The sequence below is a fragment of the Lynx rufus genome, unplaced genomic scaffold, assembly GCF_022079265.1.
Source record: "Lynx rufus isolate CCGP_SWC_20201006 ecotype Redwood Valley unplaced genomic scaffold, mLynRuf1.p SCAF_2, whole genome shotgun sequence".
Classification (NCBI taxonomy): Eukaryota; Metazoa; Chordata; class Mammalia; order Carnivora; family Felidae; genus Lynx; species Lynx rufus.
Window position 1 is genome coordinate 18,301,213 of NW_025814834.1, and position 20,028 is coordinate 18,321,240.

Here is a 20,028-nt window from a genome sequence, read left to right on the forward strand (position 1 = left end):
CAGATAGTCTGGAGAATGGTCAGAAAAGGAAAAGGCAGCTTTCTGGAGGCTCGTGGAGACCTGACCTCCTGTGCACAACGGCACCCCTTAATAACGCTAACAGTTAATGTTTGTCTACAGCTTTACAGTTCATAAAGCTCATTCACACATTTACTTTTGTTCGTGAAGATGGTATAATTATCTCTGGTTTACAAATGAGGAAACCAAAGCACAGGGAGGTTCAGTGCAACAAACACAGAGCTCCCAGTCAAGTGCTGACAGCTGCCTTGCCCCAAGCCGCTTTCCCAACCTTAAAAGGCTCCCAAATGGCCACAAGCCAGTAGCAGGGCACCCCCCACCCCCTTACCAGATCTCAGCCCAAGCCAGGTATTGACCAGAGTCCTGGAGCCAGCCCCAGGCCCCCTGAGGAGAGTTGGGAGCTGAGTCAGAAGCCAGATCCCAGAGGTGATGGAAGGCCGGAAACGTGCCATGGAGGGCCGGGCATGATTCAGCGTGGTGGGAGGGGTGAGGAGAGAGATTAAACATGGGCTCCTGGGACAGGTGTGTATGCTAAGGCAGACGAAGACCTGCTGGTCTGCAAAGCCAGACAGGTGCAAACAAAAGGATCTAATGCAGGACTGGGGCTCAGGGCAGATCCCACCAAAATCACCGTTATGGTGAAAAGTGCGGGAGCCCCGGGACCACAGCAAGACAGGCTCTGTAATCCTGTCTCCTGTCGAGCTGAGTGAAAGAAAGGGACAGAACAGCGTGTGCTGTCCCCCCTCCAGGCATGCCCAGCCCCTCCCGCTGCCGCTGTAAATCTGCCTCTCAATCCAGCATCCCATAACACTGACTGACTGCTCTGCTCCATGTTCTAGGACCTGGGTTCCTCTGCCCTGCAGTGTCCTCCAACCTAGGTCCTCTGATCAAGCTTGGTGACCCAATGGCAACATCCTTGAGGATGGAGTCTGTGTCTTTCCTTTCTACCCAGCCTCACCTACCCCTCCCCCACTGCCCAGGATCAGCACACCGTTGGGCCCATCAACCTGAATGAGTAGAACTAACCACACACACTGACGCCAGGCTGGCCCTGCCCCGAACCTGAAAGAAACCGGGCTTACACCCAAAGGAAGTAGTCCAACACCAAGTGAGGGCTTTTGTAAATATAGAAAACAAAGCAGCCAGAGCCACAGCCATCTCCAGAGCAGTGCTCTCAGCTGCCCCCTCTTTAGGGCTTTGGGTTCAACAGGAGCGAGGGAGTGGGGAAGGGTCTTCTTTTTACTTCAGACCTCAGAAGGCTCCTGATGGCTTTTAAGCCCTCTGAGCTGAGAGGTTCTTCTTCTCTGAGACTCAAGGATAAGTTGCTTTCCCCACAGGACCATTTTCAGGGAAATGCCACCGGAGGATGGCATTTAGAGGATACGTAAAGACAAATTTCAGTGACTTCATGAATTGGCCGGCCTGGTGTGTGCCTTTGGGATTGCGGCCCCCGCTCTGAGGCTGGGCCACTTAGAATGCTTCCACCAGAGCAGGTGACATCTAAGAACAGACTGTGCATGCTGGTCGAGAACCTGAGCTCTGGGCTGGGAGTGGGAAGGGTCACGGCTCATCCCGCCCGGGGCCCCACAGGCTCCCTACCAGGTCTCACGGCCAGCGCGGCAGCACAGCGGGCCTGACCCAGCTCGTTGGTGGCGGTGGCTGTGTAACTCCCGGCATCGGCCGCCCGGGCCTCCCGGAGCAGCAAGGTATGCCGCTCTCCTTCAGCCCGGATGAGAAGGCGGCCATCGCTGCGCAACGCAGACCCATCCTTCTGCCAGGACACTGTGAGGAAGGAGCGGAGTGACTGGATGCCATGGCCCACAGCAGTCCACTGGAGCAAATCTCCCCTCACCCCACACAGAGCCCAAACCCTAGGGAATCCTGAGGACTGCCCCTCACTCACAGAAGCCCAGGCCTGCCCTCTCTCCCCCCAGGGGGTTCTGGGAAAACTCCCCTAACACACACACAGAAGTCCAGCCAGCCCCATGGGGCAGATGTGCCTCCTCCCCTTCCCCTCCCTCCAAGGACTGACGGGGGACCTCCCGCTCCCTGTCTCAACCTTAGCCTGGCCCCAGCCCTGGAGCTCACCTTGGGGCGGGGGGTTGGCAGTGATGATACACTTGAGCAGTACATCTGCCCCTGGAGCTGCTACCACATTCTGCAGAGGGATCTCAAACACAGGGGCCTCCAGGGGCTCTTCTCCAGCGGACACATATGAGTCATCTGAAGACTCTGCCGGAGACATGGGTGACGAGGTAAGGGGACATGGTCTCTGTGGGGATGACTCAGGGGGACAGGGGATGGTGACAGCCTTGTATCTTAGAAAGCCAAACCCAGAGAGAAGGGCTTCCAGAAGGTGGGGTTTGGGGAACAAGGGCTCTCACTCCTGAATGTCCTGAAACAGGGAGGAAAAGACAGAAGAGAGGTTCTCAAACAGGACAGGGCAGCCAGGACTCCACATTAGCTTGACTTCTCAACTTCAGCCACAGCGACTGTGGTTTCTGGAAGAAGTCTTGCACGTCTTTCCACAAATCAGTCATCAAGGGTGGTAGATCAGGCCCTGTTTTAGGAAGTGCTCTGAGTGCACAAGGTGTTCCCAGCTGCCAAGGAGACCGAGTACAAGCTAATAGCAACCCAAGCCTTAAGCAGTAATACCGCTGTCACAGGACAACATGTGGTAAGTTGCCAAATTAGTGATGCCACCGGATTCAAGAGGGAGCAGCACGTGGGTCCAGCAGCCGTCTGAGATGCCTCGCGAATCAGCGTCGATTCTGACCATCCACCAAACAGTAATACTGTACCTACAGCGCACTAAGCTCTGTATGAGTACCAGGAATACAACAAGAAGAAGCACTCCCTGCTTCCAGGAAGCTTGTACACACGAATATATCCTCCAACCCCACTGCAGTGGATCCCTCTACCAGAATGGCCCAACTCTGACATTCTTTAAGCTAAACAAAGCACAGCGTATGTAGCCAAAAGAGCAGCGAGACTCCCAATCACACTGTTTTCCAGCTCCATAACCTTGGACAAATGATATAACCTCTCTGCGCCTCAGCTCTGTTATCTGCAAGGTGGAGCTGATAAGTAACACTCAACATCTTACACAGCTGACATACAAATTAAAATAAAACAACATCCCTAAGCTCCCAGTTAATACAACACCTGTATTGTGGTATGCAATAATGTGGCCAATAGGACAATGGACAGGTACCTAATTATTTTTTAAAACTTTGAGATGGTAATACTTAAATTAAAAATAAATTAACTTTGATGAAGAAAAATACAAGGTGGTAAGTGAAACGAAAGCAACTCTGACAAGGGTCCTGGGAGCAGTGAACACAGGCATCTGGCCTGGGGAAGCAGCAGGGGGTGCGAGTGAGTCAAGGATGGCTTCCTAGGTCTCCATCCAGGAGTGGACCCTGAGTTGATGTTCAGGGTGAGCAGAATTAGGAGCAGGGGCATTCTGGCTGTTGGCCACCATCCACAGGACGACTGGGAGACAACACACAGGCTGGCATGTATCTACGGTCAGCACAGCCACACAAGGACTCAAGGATGGGAGAGAGGCAGCGAGGTGATAGACCGGGTCAGATCTCAGTGGCCACAGGTGGGTCAGGGGATGGCGCTGGGATGAAAGGGCACAGATGAGAGGTGGCGGGCCCAAAGCTCGCCTGGAACAGGGGCCTGACACATTATTTATTGAGATGGCTTTCCATCTCTTCCCCCACAGAGGAGTGGGGTTTGGAGGGGCTCCTTAGATTCCCAGCAATGCCTCCCACCATGGTTAGGTCCTTGACCCAGCTGGCCATTGGACCCAGGGCACCTGCGGCAGGCATCTGGGCACCTTTCTTTCTTCGGCTCCCCCCCAGCCTCCACCAAAACACACTCGCACTCTGCCTCACCAGCAGGCAGGTTCCAGCACAAGGACCTTCACAGACCTTCACTCAAACTCGAACCTGGTGCTTTCCCTGTGAAGCCCGCCCTCTCAACCGCCCAGCAGCGTCGCTCTCCCCAAACGTCCTCCCACCCAGGTCTCACTCAGCACCTTCTCAGCCCTCGCCGAGGCCTTACCGAGCTCAGGTGAGGTGGGCCGGGCACGGCGACCTCTGCCCTGGCTGCGGGCCCCTCGGCGGTCCCAGGGCCCCCAAGGACCGTCCTCCTCCGGTCCTCTGCGGAGCCTCTTCTCGGCCTCAGGCCCCGCCCTGTTCTTCTCCAAGGTCTGGGGCACAGCAGTGCTCTCCTGGCCCGGCGTGGCCCAGGGCAGGAAGCGCACGGCCTGCGTTGGGGGCTCCCGCTTCCGACCCGGGGGCGCTCTCGTCCTGGCCTCGGGGGGATCGGTGGCGGCGGGGGGCGGCACGGGACTTCGGCACTCCTGGATGGCTCTGCTCCGGGTCAGCGGGAACTGGTCCCGGCGCCTGACTTCCTGCTGCGGGCCTTCCCCCGGCTCTGTCCTGCCCGCCGGCCCGCGGCTCCTGGGCCTCCCCTGTTCGTCCCCGAGCTTCCCCGTGACGCTCGGAGGGGGTGGCTGGGCGGCGGCGGGACTCTCTGCCCGAGGGGTCTTGGGAGTGGAGGGCCGGGAGAAGAGCGGGGGCTCGCCAGGCTCTCGGGGGGACGGGGCCCGCTGCAGCGTGGCGCGCAGGGACTCGTGAGAGCGCACCAGCTCCTCCCGCGACGTGGAGCGGCGGATGCGGCCCAGCTCCTGGGCAAAGCGCAGCTCAAGGTCACAGGCCGGGCTGCGCTGCCGCGTGCGCTCGTCCAGCGAGGCTGCCTTCTGCTGGAACAGGCGGCGGCGCTCGGCCACGCTGCCCCCCGGCGCCCGAAGCTCCTCCTGCGAGGTCCCGGGTGTGCCCCAAGGCGCTCCGCCGTCGGATTTGGGCTGCTCCAGTGAGCGGGCCTTGCGCAGGGGTACCCATGGCCGCAGGGGCGCCGGCGGCGAGTCGCTGCGCTCCAGGCTGCGCCGTCGCTCCTCGAAGAACTGCAGCTTGTCCAGGATGCGGGAGCCGGCACGTACCAGCCTGGGCGAGCGGCCCAGCGCCGACAGGCGGCCAGAGGCCTCGCTCAGTGGTGTCTGGGGCCGGGACTCTGCCGTGCCCGCCAGCGAGGGCCCCGACGACTTGGACTTTTTCCCTCGCTTCTCTTCTGCGGTGGCGTCCTCCGGCAGCACAGGCTCCTGCGTGCGCCGGTGGGGCGATGTGGGGGTGGCGGGGGGCTGGGCGCTGGGTCCCGGCGGGGGCCGCTTACCCACCCGAGGGGACGGTGGGGGCAGCAGCGCGGATTTGGAGGGAGGCGGTAGGGCGGGGCGACGCGGGGCCTCACTGGCCGGCTGAGGCTGAAGATCAGGCTCCTCCCTGTGCAATCCGCTCTGAGGGACGCTGCTGCAGAACCAAGAGGAAGAGGGGTAGAAGATTTAGGGATCTCCCCTCCTAGACCTTCAGCTCGTCATAGGAATTGGACGGTGGGGCATGCTGGGAAGGCTTGGGGGTGACATGGGTCAGACCCTCTGCCCCCTCCCCCCAAGAGGAAGGCACAGCCATAGCAGGTGCTGGGGAGAGGCTGGCTGCCCTGGCACCAGAAGACTGGTCTGGTGGCTGGGCCCAAGTACAGACTCAGCATCCCGGGCTCTGGCCAGTCCCCTCCCCCCAGCCCCGGAAGCTGGGAAACAGCAAAAACAGAACGGAGCGGTGGGAGAGAAAAGAATGAGCTTAGGACCCAAAGGATGGTGAAGAAAGGCAGGAGGGTTGGATGGGGAGGGGCCCTCTCAGGAATGCAGCCTCCCACTCATTCCAGCCCCCAGCTGGCCCCCGCAGCCCTGCCCATCCTTAGCAGGACATACCCCTTTCACAGTGGCCTCTAGAAGAATAGGCACTAGCCTTCGGGGGGCAACACCCTTATCCCAGGGACTACCTAGCACCTACTCAGACCTAAGCCCCTTGCCAGTGCTGACACAACGCAGCAGGTGGCAGCTGAAGTCCCTGGGGTGGGAGACTAGAATACCCAGGTTCCCATTCTCTTTGATCAATCTGCCCCCATTACAGGCCTTTGACTTCCTCCTGCCTCTGGGAAAATTACCTTGAATCCTTTGAACCCCCTCACCCACCTCCGCCACCTTCCTCCCACCCAGCACAGAAGCTCCCCAAAGGGGTATGCTCCGAAATAACTCAGCTCAGAAATAACTACTGCGTGGGCCTGAAGAGGGGGGTGTGGGAGAAGAGGAAGAGGGAATGAGCTGGTCAGCTCAGAGTACCCCTCTCACCCCCAGAGCTTTTGATGCCCAAGAGCTGGGCCTCAGTTTCCCCTATCTGGATTCTTGGGGAACACATCAAACAGAAGGATTGGCAAGGAAAGGAATCGGAGATATTAACATCATACCTGACTCACTGGAGAGAGCTTACTAAAAACTTAGGAAATGGCTCATTGAGTACTCACTGTGTGCCAAAGCGTGGACTAAATATGCTTAAGGTGCACTGAGCCGCTTAATCCTTACAACAATCCTGCGAGATAGGAAGCGTTACTGCTTCCATTTACAGATGAACAAATTGAGGCTTAAAGAGGAAAAGTGCCTTACCAAGGTGACACAGCTAGGAAATGGCTGGTATCGGGACTGAAACCCAGGTGGTCTGACTCCTGAGCCCTTATTCCCTGCAAATGTCTAGGATTCTGAGGGCACAGAAGGGAGGAGAAATAGGGTACCAGCCACAAGCAGAAGTTCTAGCAGGTGCCTGAGTGTACGGATGTTTCAGACTACCTGGGTCAGCCACCCACACTGCAGACCCCACCTCTGACTGCAAGGTGGGGGGGGGGAGGGGAGGATGATGGGTAGAAGAGCAATCCACAGTGTCCTGAGGGAACAGAATCTCAGCCAGCCACCTGCAGGGAGGCAGAGTTTACTATGGGGAAGGGACAGCAGAGAGCAGAGTCCCTGATGAATGGCCTCTGGGAACTGGGTAAAGCATTGGAAAGAAAACGGGGACAGCAGAGGAGGCCTCTTGCTGGCAGTTCTGAGCTCCAGGCCAGCCTCTGTACCACAGACACCGCTAAGGAAATGGGTTCCTCTGAAGTTGCCATAGCAACTCCAGGCTTAGGCTGAGGCCTGGCAAAGGAAGGCAGGGAAGGAAAAAGCGAGTCCAGGGCCCAGGAGTGCCTGGCTAATGCCAACCAGATAAAGCAAGGGAGCCTCCCCTGCCCCAGACCTCTCCCCTGCCTACCGCTAGCCATTCCAACCACCTTCAAAACAGCCTCCCTCCACCAGGCTCCTTCTTCCTCCTCCATGATGGTCCCTCCCCCACACTCTCATACCCATCACAAGTTAGGCCCCTCTCAGCTCCCCAAATGTCCCCCAATACCTCTACCATCAGCCACTCCCCTCTTCTACTATAGCACTCCCTCCTGTATCTGCCAGCCCCCAAATCTCTAAAAATGGCTCCAATGCCTCACTCCAAACACCTCCGCTCCTTGCCACCCCCTGCCACGACAACCTTCATCCCTCCCACGCCCCCCCCCCCACAGGCATTTCCCACCAGGTCATCACATGCTCCTAGCCTCCGTCACTCAGCCCTCTACCTCCACCCCAGCCCCCTGATTCCATCCCTCCCTGCCCACCCCTGCCTCCCACACACCCCACATCCTCCTGCCTTCCCAGGCCCCTGGCCCCATCTACTCCCTGACCACCTCACTCTCTTCTCTCTCCCGGCTGCGCTCTTGCTCCCTTGCTCTCCTGCTCTCTCGGGAGCTGCCTTGCGGAAAGGTTCCGTTCCTCCCAGAAAAAGGCCCACATGGGAACAGGAATGTGCAGAGAGAAGAAAAGGCAGCAGCTGCTGAGACAGCAGGCACGGAGGGGGCCCTGGGGGGGGGGAAATCTGGGGGACAACTGGAGCCTGAATGGGCGAGGTGAGAGAGGGCCCCTGGGAAAGTGGAGATCTTGGAGGGGACGAGGAAGGGACAGAGGGGTCCACGAGACCATGGCGATGGCAGGGGGAAGCCAGGGCCGGTGGGAACAGGAGGCTGTGGGTGGTGACGGCACAGGAGGGAGACGGAAAGTGTGGGAGGACAGAGTGGGTAGCTGGGGCCAGGGTGGAAGCAGGGGCGGTGGAGAAGTGCACAGAGGGATGGATGGTGCAGGGGAGGTGGGGATGAAGGCTGACGGGGTGGTGAGGGGCAGTGCAGGACAGCATGGTGAGGTGGAACAGTGCAGGCCTGGGTGAGGCCATTACTTACACGTGAATCGAGAGCGCCCGTCCTCTGTATAGACTGAATGCGCTGCCATACAGGTCACTGGCCACCGAAAGGCTATCCTCTGACCCCCAGCTTGCGCCCACCAGATTAGCTCGAGACGCCCGTACCAGCGGCTCCACCCCCAGGTGCCGTGGCCCGGCCCCGGTTGCCTGTGCTTGCCTTGGGCTGCCCGGGAGGCGGCGGGTGCCACCCCTGCTGCCCGCTTCCTGCTCCAAGACCGTCTGCCCGCTGCCCCACCAGCTCACTTGCTCCTCTGAGGTGCCTGTCACGGAGGTCGGGGGTGTGTCCAGGGAGGTGCCCACCAGGGTGTCGGAGCCCCCTAGAGAAAGGAGCACGGTGAAGCCCGGGCACCTCTTGTAGGAAGCCCGCCTGCCTGCTCTTAGAGCAGCCCAGATAGCTCACCCGTGGGGGTGCTGAAGTCCCCGTCATCCCGAAGCTCCAGGCGCTGGGTCCCCTGCACATCGCTGATGTCATCCTCGCCCGTCTCCGAGTCTGGAGAAGAAGGGGTCTGTGTGGGCAGGGCCCTCCTCCCTCTGCCTCCAACTCTTCCCTGTGTCTCCTCCCGCCTCCCCCCCACCCAGCAGGCTCCATCTTACCACCAGCACGGCTTCCACACCTATCTTCTCCCCTCTTTTGCTCCCCCATGTCCCCCTGCCCTTCCTGGGCTGCTCAGGCCAGTCCCGTGGCTTCACCTCGGCGCCCCTGGCTACTCACCCCTGCCTCCCTGGTAGTGCTCTCAAAGCCACCTACCATCCCCCCTCCCAGCCACTTAATGGATTACCAGGGTCTCAGCCCTCCCCTCCTCCCTGGTCAGTGATAGCTTAGGTTCCTGTGCAGCCCCCAAACAACAAGATCCTAGGTTCCAAGGCTCTAAAGTGTGGGTTCCAATACTCCAGGAACAAAGGGGAGTCACCTCAGAGTCGTACTGTCAGGGCACTTGACCAACCGCAGGGCCAGCCTGTCCTCCACCCCAAGCCAGCCGGAACACATCAGGGTGCAGCTGAGGCAGGGTGAGGAGAGGCCAGGATCGGGCAGGGAGAGGGGAGTGGAGGGCTAGGGCAGGAGCCAGTTTCCTACCGTAACTTTGCTTTCTGCAGGAGCGGAAAACTTCGCTTCCATAGGAGCAGCAGGAGAGAGACATGGACAGACTGTTATCAGAACGTTTGTGGTGTAGGGCGTGGTGGGTAGGCAGGACAGAGGGGGCATGAGGGTACCCAGTGCCCAGAAATGCCCTGTGGGGATGGGGGAGGGGGAGGGAGGCACCTGGAATGGGCAAAGCATCTCTCATCCTGACTGCCTGCAGGCTCCCACTGTGCCCAGCTGGGGAGCACACCTGTTTAGACTGGTTATTCCAACTACCCCAGCAATTCTGTACCCTTGGCACTCTCACTGGTGCTGCCACTGGCCACGCACACACATGTACACACATACATCTGCTTGTGTTGAGCCCAGTCACAGACCCAGGCCCCCCATTAGGGGTTAGGCCCACCCTCCTTAAAATACTTGCGCTGTGCTTTGACCCTTCCTTGCAAACCAATCTCCCCACCTGTTCTGCATCATGATGTGACAGCTACCCTCTTCCTGATCCCTCTCTTCTACTTCTGAGTGGTCCTCAACAATGCCCAGTGGTTAGGCGAGAAGCAAAGTTTCCTGGGCATATTTTTAACTTTCCCAGGTTCTATCAGGTTCTGTGCCTCAGTTTCTCTATGAGTGCTATGACAAGCAGGAGCCACGTGCTGGTTGTCAAAGCATGGCAGTGAGCTCATCACCACTTGGCCCCACAGATGGAGAACCCTGAGCCCAGGCCCATGTTGGGGTGTGCTAGTGAGTCCCCCCCCTCCCCCGCCATTGTTAGGTTCTCTCTCAGAGGGTACGGGGCACCTTCTTGAGTGGGTATGGATGTGTACTGGGGGATCCCACATCTCATGGGCTGTCTTCCGGGCCTGGGTGCCTCATGAAGGGACATGGACCAAGAAAAGGAGTGGGCATGGGCTAGAGCAAGGAGCCCATGGTCCACGCACCATGGGTGAGTCGGCCAAAGGCCCGGCGGGAGTGGCCGGTTTTCTGAAAGAGAAAAGCCAGAATGAATTGTTGAGGGGAAGGCTCACTCCTGATGTCCCTTACTTCCCATCGAAACCTCTATATTAAACAGAAACTCGGTCCAGGGGCTGGGGTGGGGCGGGGGGGGGGGGGCGGTGGTAATGCACAGAGACTTAGGGCAGCCAGCTTCCCCAGTAGGGAATGTTTCCACTCTTCCCAGCCTTTCAGCCCTCCCAGCAGGAGCTCCAGGCTGGCTACCCAGCTTGGCTCTGGGGAGGAGCAGAGGAGGAAGGAGAGAGAGGACAGCAAAGCTGTGGGTCAAATGCTGGGACTCTGACAGAGGCTCACAGGACTGGGGACCTGAGCGACACCCCCCCCCCCCGAGATAGAAGCTAGGGGATAAAATAGGAAGCTGACTGACGTGAAGGAATAGAGGGCGGGTGGGGGGGTGCTTGGATGACTGGGAGATGGAGGGACGAGGGCACAGATTCCTGCTTGGGGGGGTAGGTGGGTGAGGACAGATACCTGAAATAGGTGTCAAGCGGGCGGGGAGGGTGATGGGGGAGCAGAAGGCAAAGTCCCCCAAGGGCCGGAGCCTCACGAATGCAGGAAGGAGGCCCGGGTACGCGGAGGACAGGGCAGGGCTTAGGGAATTTACTGCGCTCGGCGCGGATCCCTGTGCGTTGCTTCCAGGAGCTCGGGAAGATGGAAGGCTCCAGAGTGGGGGGGCTGGGGAAAGCCGGGGCGGGGGGCCGGGGTTGGACCGAGGCGAGAGGGGACGGGGTGGCAAAGAAGCCAGTGGGTGCTCCACGCCGAACTGCGGCGGGGGCCTTCCCGGGGGGTCGCGGGGATTGCGGGCAACTGGGGGTCTGCCCTTCGGCACGGGGAGGGGCCGGCGCGCGCGGCACGCAGTCTGGGGAGCCCCCCACAGCGCGCCCGGCCGCGGCCCTGGGCCGCTGGGTGGGGCGGGCGCGGCCCCGGCGCCCCCTCCCCCGGGGCCCGGCCGCGGTGACCCGCCCTCCCTTGGGGCGCCCAGCCCTGCCCGCCCCCTCCCGGCGCCGCCCGCCCCCGGAGCCCTCACCTGGAAACGCTTCTTCACCCACAGCTTCTTCATGGCGGGGGAGGGGGCCGCGCCGGCGGCCGGGCGAGGAGGGGACGGGCGGGGGCGGGGCGGAGTCGGAGGCGGGGCCGGGGGCGAGCGGGGGAGCGGGCGGGAGCCGGCGCCGGTGGCGGAAGGAGCCGCGGGGCCGCTGGAGCCCGGGCGGGGGGAAGGCGGCGGCGGCAGCGGCGGCGGCGGCGGCGGCGGCGGCGTCCAGAGCCCGCCCCTCCCCCGCCAGCCTGCACCCCACCTGGCGCCCCTTCCCAGGCCTGCTCCCCTGCGACCTCCGGGGCGGCGCTCACCTGCCTCCGGTCACCCCCGCCCCGCACCTGCCTCCCGGGCCCTGGGCACATGGGGAAACTGAGGCACAGAATGGGGTGCAGTGGCCCCTATGAGAGTTCGGGCCACCCTCTCATTGGCGGCCCGACGCGGTCTCCACGCCACCCCCACTCGAGTCCCGCGGGGCCGCTCTGGAAGGTCAGCCGCATCTCGACTTGCTCACTCCACAAACATGCGCACACTCCACTGTGCCAGGCAGTACCGAACTCGTCACCGCGGGAACACGCCGCAGGGCCACAGCGCCGGGCGGGGGCGTCTAGGTCGCACACTGGGTAAAAGTCCTGGTGGGTGGGGGCTCCGTGCTGCCATGGACCGAGACTAAAAACCCTCTGGCTCCTCAGGAGAGCCAGAGAGGACCCTAGAGTCTCTTGATGGTAGGTACTCTGTCCCTACCCCGTGGCGCATACACACACACACACACACACACACACACACACACACACACATACACACCAGCTAAGGTGCCCAGAGGTACTATTATTCACAAATAGGACCCATTTTCTCATTCATAGGTGAGTGTACTCCCAGGCTTCCTTTGTCCTTCTCCCATTCAGAACCATGCACACTCTGCCTACACAAAACTCAACCCTTCCTTCCCCCCACCCAGCAGTCATTATAACTAAGTTTCTTAAGCATTTACTAAGTGCCAGACACTTTATAAATGTTACCTCATTGACAACAACCCCTTATGGACATTTAACAGGCTCCATTTAACTGACAAGTGACTAAGGCTCAGAGAAGTCCTATCACTTAGCCAAAGCCATACAGGTTCTGTGTCACCCTGTCCTCTAGATCCAAATCCCCACCCCAGCATACACAAGTAGTGCCATTCCTGGCTTCTGAGCTGTGACTACAAAGTCATCTTCATTAACAATTACTGCATGCTTAGTATGTACTGAGCATTGTGCTAAGCACTTTTACATGAATCAATTCATTTAAGCTTTACAATGAGAGGCAGGACTGAGGCAGAGAGAAGTTATTTGCCCAAGGTCACACAGCCAATCACTGGGGGAGCCAGGATTCTAACCCAAGCACTGTGACCGAGTTATTGACCACTATGCAATAAAGCCTCACATGCTAATAAGTCAGTATGTTCCCTAACTTTATTTCTTTAAAACAGGGGTCCAAAATAAATACACAGCCAACTGATGAGTTTTGTTTAGCCTGCACTCTATTTTAGGTGGGGCATGGACCTTCAAGTTCAGCCCCTGACGACAATACCTCTCTGTTATCAATTTCTACTGGGCTTCTGAAGTTATTTGAATTTATGGACCTTTTTTTTTTTTAGTTTAAAGTCATGTCTTGTACATTCTGGGCGCACACAGGTGGTCCTGTTTCCCAGAACCCCAAAGGCAAATGTCGCATGTACAGGCATGTGCATGGGGATGTACACTCAGAGCATACACGTGTGCGTCCATATCGGTTCCAGTCAGAGCACCCTGGACACCCACAGGCGCTTTTCCTGCCCACCCCCAAACACACCCACTCACAGATGGGGAAGCTGAGTGAGGAGAGGGGGTAACTTGAGCCCCTGTTCCCCAGGAGAATCCGAGGGGCTGGCACATTCCATAGCAAAAATAACCAATGGGCAGCGGGCGTGAGTGACGGGACAGCTGGGCCGAGGACAGGCCTGTGGGATTCTGTGTTCCTGTTCTGGGTCTGCACTGCTCACCCCCACAGGGCTGGCCTGCGATAGGCTTGCAGGGTGGGCCACCCCCAGCTGGCCCTAGATTGCCCCATTTTCCCCTCCATGGCTGGACAGGTGTGCCCCTTTGTCATTTCCCCAAACCCAGACTTCCAATTCCCACACTGCTAGCATTTCCCCTTCCAAAGAAAGCCCAGCTCATCATGCCATGCCCGATCTCTCACACGGACCCTCCTCAGAGCCAGATGCACCCACTCCCCTCCTCCTTGCCTCTTCTCTTTCCTTCCTGGAAGGTCCAGTTTCTCCCTTCCCTCCTTTTGCTTACCCTGCTCTGCATTTCTGACATACTATAATATTTTTACTTATTTATTGTGTTGATTGCATATCGTCTGTCTCCCCTCACTAGGATGTAATCTCTAGGACAGGAACTTGGGGGTTTCCCCTCCTCTCGTGTAGCCCAAGCACCTGAAACAGTGCCTGGCCCACAGTAGACACTCGATAAAATGAGAGGGGAGGGCAGAGCTGGGGATGGTGGGGGCAGGCATGGTAAAGCTTCCTGGAACAGCTCATTCATCGAGCCCTCCTCCCTCCTCTGTCCAGACCCAGACCCTTTCCTAAGAAATAGCTGGAGCAATGGCCATTTCAAGTTCCACTCAGGATCTTCCCAGGAGAGCCTTCCCTGGCTTCAGGAAAGTTCTCCTGCATGGGCTTTGGCTACTTTGGGGCTTCTCTGCTCCTGTCTCTCTTTTATCCCAGGGCTCCTCACTGCTGCCACTCTGGCTCCTCCTCCCCTACCTGATGAGGCCTGGGCATGAATGGATGGCGACACTCTCCCCACCCATTCCCAACTCCATACTAGTCTCCTCCTGGCTTTTCATCCAGACATTCCAAATTCCTGGTGAAAAAGAGAACTGCAGAATATTCCTCAACACAGGTTCTGGTGTATTCCCACCTTTTCCTTGCTGAACAAGCCCTCTCTCCCTGTCTCTAAACTCTCCTCTCCATGCTCTCAAGTCCCCAGCATGGTCCACTCCTATCTGTTGACCTTTGGCCCTTCTGATTGAAACCAGAGTCTTCCAGACTCCAGCTACACAACATGCAACTAACAGGGTAAGCACTGTCAGCTTGCCCCTTCTCTCGGCTATGCCTTGTCCTCCTTACCCCTTGCCCTTTAAGCCTCCACCTCCAACCACACATGTCCCAAGCTTCGAGGGTGGTGCTTGTTCTGGTCACTTGATTTGCACATAGCTCCACAACCCAGTCATGAAAGAGAATGCCCACCTATCTTGGACCAGCTACGGGCCAGAAGATGGCTTTGGGGATATGGTTGGGAGAAGGACGGTTAGTGATGATAGATCCTTGCCTTTAGTCTTCCCATGCTTCTCTTCCTGAGGACAGGCAACGTGGACCTGAACCCAAAGACCTGGCTTTCAGATCTGGCTCTGACACCTCTCTTAGGCATGTGACCTTGAGTCAATTCCCTCTTGGAACGCCAGTTTTCTTCTATGTGTAACCATCACAACAGTAATCTAGGCTTAGAAGATTAAATAATGGAATGATAGAGGGTTCTGTACACATGCTAAGGATTCTACAGGTAGCTTGCATGTCTGCCATCTTCACTATTCCTGGTCTTTCCTCATTTCTACACCCCAAATCCCACTCTCTTGTGTCCCATCCTCCAAACTCTCCAGCCTGTGGCCCACTTGTCTTCTTAAGGCCTCAGTCTCCCCAAGCCATGCCAATATGCCTCCATCCTTGAGCTAACATCTCAGGAGGAGTGCCAGGAGCCTTAGCATCACCCTGTCTTCCGGAGCCAGACAGCAATCCCAGCCAGGAAACTGCCTCCTTCTTCTGCAGCCAGGTCCTGGCTTGGCTTCCTCGAGAACCCTGAAGTCCTCCTGCTGTCGATCCCCACCAAGAAAAGTTTTCCATGAGTAAGTCTGAGCAATGCTGAGCCGCTGGCCCAGCTGCCTCTGACCAAGACCTGTAACTGCAGGGACTGGCAGTGGGGGCGGGGGGCGGGGGGCAGGGGTGGGGTGGAGGGGACTGGGCAATAGGAGGAGGAGGAAGCCAGACTCATGCAGTCAGTCCCCCACCACCACCAAGCAAAGCCCCCTGCCCTCCCCCAAATCATGTGAAAGGGGAGTAGTAGTTAAGCACCTAGTTCTTTGCAGCGAATCAGATCCCCCCCAAAATCCAGCTGAGCCACCTTCTATCTGTATAAGACATGACATTTAATCCTCTCCACCAGCTCCCCCAGGGTTGCTATGGGACTTCAATTATATATCAACAGATATGATAATGTGTCACCTGCCATGCAGTACTGCGGAGCTCTTCATAACATTACAGATTACCACCAAGAATAATTACCAACTGATAATAATTATAAGACTGGTCTTGGGGTAGGGGCGCCTGGGTGGCTCAGTAGGTTGAGGGTCTGACTCTTGATTTCGGCTCAGGTCATGATCTCAGGGTTGTGAGGTCGAGCCCTGCATGGAGCTCCGTGCTGAGCAGGATGCCGGCTTAAGATTCTCTCTCTCTCCCTCTGCCTCTCTCTCGTAAATAAATAAATAAATAAATAAATAAATAAATAAATAAATAAATAAAAAATAAGACTGGTCTTGGGGTAAAGATTTTGCCCGTACGAAAAAGCTCTCAAACGTGACTTATGACCTGCTGCAGCCCACTCCTTTTTCTGTTTTAACATAACTGTCAAAAGGCCCCAAGTCCAGTCCCCGGGGCACCTAGGGTCCTTTCCTACCCCACGCCTCTCAAACGTGCTGTTCCACCAGCGCAGCCTGGAGACCATCCTCCTGGCCTCTATCTAGATACGCCCCGCCAGCATTCAGCCCTGCCAACCATGCTACCCAGTTTACAGAGGGACTGAGGAAACACATCTTGCAGGAGGGCTCTAGCACCCTGTCACTCTCCCCACTCTGGGGAACCAGAGCAGGCTAGAAGGCTCTCCTCTGAAAGAGAAGGTCTGGGCTACTCCCCATACAATGGACAGCTGCCCTCCCTTTCTCTTTCTCTCTCCTACCTCCAGAACTCCTTGAGTGGTAAAAAGCCCCCAAGGTGGAAACCAGGAGGAATGGGCTCTTAGTTCTGGGGTGGCCATAACTAGCAATATTTTTCTGGCAGATCTTTCTCCACTCTGGACTACAGTGTCCTCGCCTACAAAAGGAAGTATTTGGAGCTACTGTTCTCTGTGGTCGTTTCAACTTGAAACAAATATGGCACTCCTCAGTGCTTCCTTTCCCCTCCCTAAAATCTCTCTCCCCCAGACTGTATTCTCACCAACCTATCTATCATGCACTTCGGTTTATGTTCTGTTTTCGGTCCACTTTGCCCCAAGGGGACCAGATCCCCAAGGACTCCGATCCTCCCCCAGTTCAGAGCACTACCAGGATGGGTCTTCTTCCCCGACTCCTGCGCCTGGCCAAGTACAAGGCTAATCAAGAGGAGCCAGCCTTGACCCTCTCCGTCCCAGGCTTGGCCACAGGAAGTCCGAGGAACCAGTTGTTGAAGACGGTGGGGGTGAGCAGGGTGGCACGCAGGAGAGAGGGGGGATGCTGACAAAGGGAGGTTGAGCCCCTGCTCCATCTTCCGACACGCTGTAACTCAGAGTCAGCTACCGAGGTCCCCCATCCTTGTGCCTCCTCCTTGTGTCTACCCAAGGGTGCACCCCTACACAACACCACCCAGCTGGAATGAGAATTCCCTGTTGAAGATGCCTGGGACACACTCAGTGATCAGTGATCCCCATGCTCTTTGCCATCTCCCCAACTCCAGCCTACTTCCCCAGGATTCTGGTTCTGTCTGCAGAGAAGAACTGGCTGGCTTAGGGGCTGAGAAAATTAAGGAAACCCAGACACTGACCCCGGGAGAGTCCGCCCTGGCCTGGCCCCCACACCAGCCCCAGCAGGACCCTGAGGACCAGGCCCAATCTCGGTCCCCTCCCTTCTGCCTCAGATCGGCATCTGTCCCTTCACACACGAGCCTGGCACTCTACCCCCACATGGGCAGGGGCCCAAGCACAGGCCTGAGCATCCTCTTTCCACGCCCTCTGAACCTCAGGTAGACATACATGGCCGATTGGCTTTCCATCCCAATTCCACAAACCCCCATCCCTCAACTGCTTGTGCCACCAGACCCCTCCACGGCCCGCATAGGTACACACGCACATGCACGTGCACACCCTTGCACGTGGATTCTCAAGCACCCTCCTCCCTGCACACCGGGGAGCCCCCAGACCTAGCTTCACTCTCTGATGCTCTGTACTCTGTTCATAATCGTCTACCCACTGGCTTCTTCTAACTAGCCTGGTGCCCATTACACCAACCCTCCCCAGCAACGGACTGTGAGGAGCTCTGACCCATCCCTTCACATCGCAGTGGGACCTGGGGAGCCCGCCCCTCTTTCAGACATGTGCACACCTGTCAGGGGTCCCAGGTCTAAGTTATCTGAGCTGATGAAGACGATTTTTCCCCAGGAGGACTCTCTTTACTGGAAACTAGGAGGGCTTTCGCTATGGAAGTCCCAGAGAGGCCTGAGTGGGGCTCAGGTTTTGCTTAGCAAATGCTGACCCTTGACCTCTGACCTTCCTGTGGGGGAAACCTCTCTACTCTGACACCCCTTTCCCCCCAGCACACACTTTCCTCTTGATGGGCACTTCTGGGTCAGCACAGCTAAGAAGCCCGAGCACCTGGGAAGAGACCTGGGTGCACCGGGACCTCCCCACGTTGCCTGGCAGTCCTTGTCCGGCTCCGAGCACCCCTCCCCACCGGGCACCCCCGCCTCCCCATTACCTCCGACCTCCAGCACCGTGAGGACAGCCTCACAGGAGGCCTGGCCCCGCTCGTTCTGGGCCCTGCAGCTGTACACGCCGGCGTCCTGCGCCCTGCAGCTCCGCAGCCACAGGCAGCTGGGCTCAGGGGCCTGTGGGGGCAGGGGCTGCCCGTCCCGGAACCAGCTGAGGCTGGGCTGGGGCGTCCCGCTCACCGCCACCCGCAGCCGCACGTCGCTGCCTGCCAACACCGCCGCGTCCTTCAGGGGCCGCAGGAAGACCGGCGCCCCGGCCGCCGCCCCTCCGCCGGCCCCCACCTTGGCTCGCTTCGGGGGCACCCCGGGGCTGGGGGGTGCCCTCATGCCCGCGTCCCCGCCTCGCGTGCCCCGGGCTTTCTGCATGGCCTCTGCGAGCTGGGCTGGGGAGAACGCTGGAACCGGACGGCCACGGGGGGCACCCGGGGGATGGTGCCCTGGGAGACGAGTCCTGGGGGGCCGGCGCCCTGCCTTCCTGCCGCCCGCCCGCCTTCGGCCTGTGTTACCCAGAAGGTCACCAGGGCGGCCGGCCGGTTGCGCCTCGGGGGCTATTTTTAGGCCCCCCGGCTCGGGTTGCGAGGGAGCAGTGGAGGGAGGGGGCAGCAGAGGAGGGGACTTGGACTCCAGACTGCCCCTTCCCTCTCTCCAGGAGCCCCTATCTCCAACACCGGCTTAAATGGGGGCCCTGAGGACTGGTTCCAGGCCCCATCCCCCATGGTGCACCGCCCCCGGCCCACTCAGGAGTCTGGAGTCGGATTACCCCTGGGCTCATCACATTGCCCTTCCTTCCACCCTCCCCTGGTGCTGCTGATTCCCAGCTGGGGGAGAGGGAGAGGAGGTCCTGGATGACATGTCTAAGAGGCAGATGGGGAAGCAGGCTGCAGCGGAGGTGAGTAGACAGCCAGGAAGAAGGACCAGTGGCCACCCCCAGCCTCCATGCCAGCCTGGTGAACAGTAAGCCCAGGAACAGGGAGTCAATGGATTCAGGCTCCCAGCTGGTCCTGCCCTAACTTGCGGGGTGGTACTGAAGCTCTCTCAACCCCCAAGTCCTCATCTGTTAAAAATGGGTAGTTGAATAGGGGTTGCAACAGGCAGAGAAGGGTGGAAGGACGTTCCAGGCAGAGGGAACAGCATGACCTAAATCAGAGCAAGCTGAAAGTAGATGACATGTTCTAAGAGTCAGAGGAGTTTGGAGACATTGAACTGCAGTGGGGTGGGGTGAGTGGAGGTTTTGCTTGCAAGGTCTGTATCCTGATGGCAGTGGGGCGCTGCTACAGGGTGTTACACAGCAGGATAACATGGTCAGAGCTGTGTTTTAGAAGGATCCCTCTTGGCAGCCATGGCGCGCAGGGTGAGTGGGAGTCGATGGGAGAGCTGGAGGTCAGTTACAGCGTGGTTCTCAAAGTATGGCACCTGTTGAAAGTACAGACTCTCAGTCCCCACCCCCAGAGACCAAGGTGCATCGGGGGTGCTGGGAGGGTCCAGGAATCTGCACATTTAACAAGTGGCCCAGGTGACTCAGATGCATCTAAGGGTTGCACTTTGACAAACATCAAGATGGGACATTACTGGTCTTAAAAGTTCAAGTGAGACTTCTGCAACGGAACAGTTCATATGCTGACTGGTGGTAGCCACATGAATCTACATATGCGATAAAATTGCGTGCACACACACACACACACACACACACACTAATGAGTGCATGGAACACTGGTAAAATGTCAAGAAAGTGGGTGGCAATTTCCTGGTTGTGACATTGTACTGTAGTTATGCAACACGGAGCCATTGGGGATCGCCAAGTGAAGTATCTTTCTGTATTGTTTTTTAGAAT

The 20,028-nt window shown here is 58.1% G+C and overlaps 1 protein-coding gene across 2 annotated transcripts in view; it reads right to left on the reverse strand.

Moving 5' to 3' along the window:
* The window catches only part of SPEG (striated muscle enriched protein kinase), a 55,672-nt gene extending 37,109 nt beyond the window's left edge, over positions 1–18,563 (reverse strand). Inside the window, exons 1-7 of one of the 2 annotated variants that reach the window (XM_047085138.1) lie at positions 18,185–18,563; positions 9,331–9,360; positions 8,656–8,745; positions 8,236–8,572; positions 4,093–5,396; positions 2,107–2,250; positions 1,618–1,800 (exon numbers count right to left, since the gene is read on the reverse strand). In XM_047085138.1, coding sequence (XP_046941094.1) covers positions 1,618–1,800; positions 2,107–2,250; positions 4,093–5,396; positions 8,236–8,572; positions 8,656–8,745; positions 9,331–9,360; positions 18,185–18,563 — 2,467 coding nt within the window. The remainder of the gene's footprint in view (positions 1–1,617; positions 1,801–2,106; positions 2,251–4,092; positions 5,397–8,235; positions 8,573–8,655; positions 8,746–9,330; positions 9,361–18,184) is intronic. The other variant, XM_047085139.1, reaches the window with a different exon arrangement.
* Between the last annotated feature and the right edge of the window lie 1,465 nt (positions 18,564–20,028).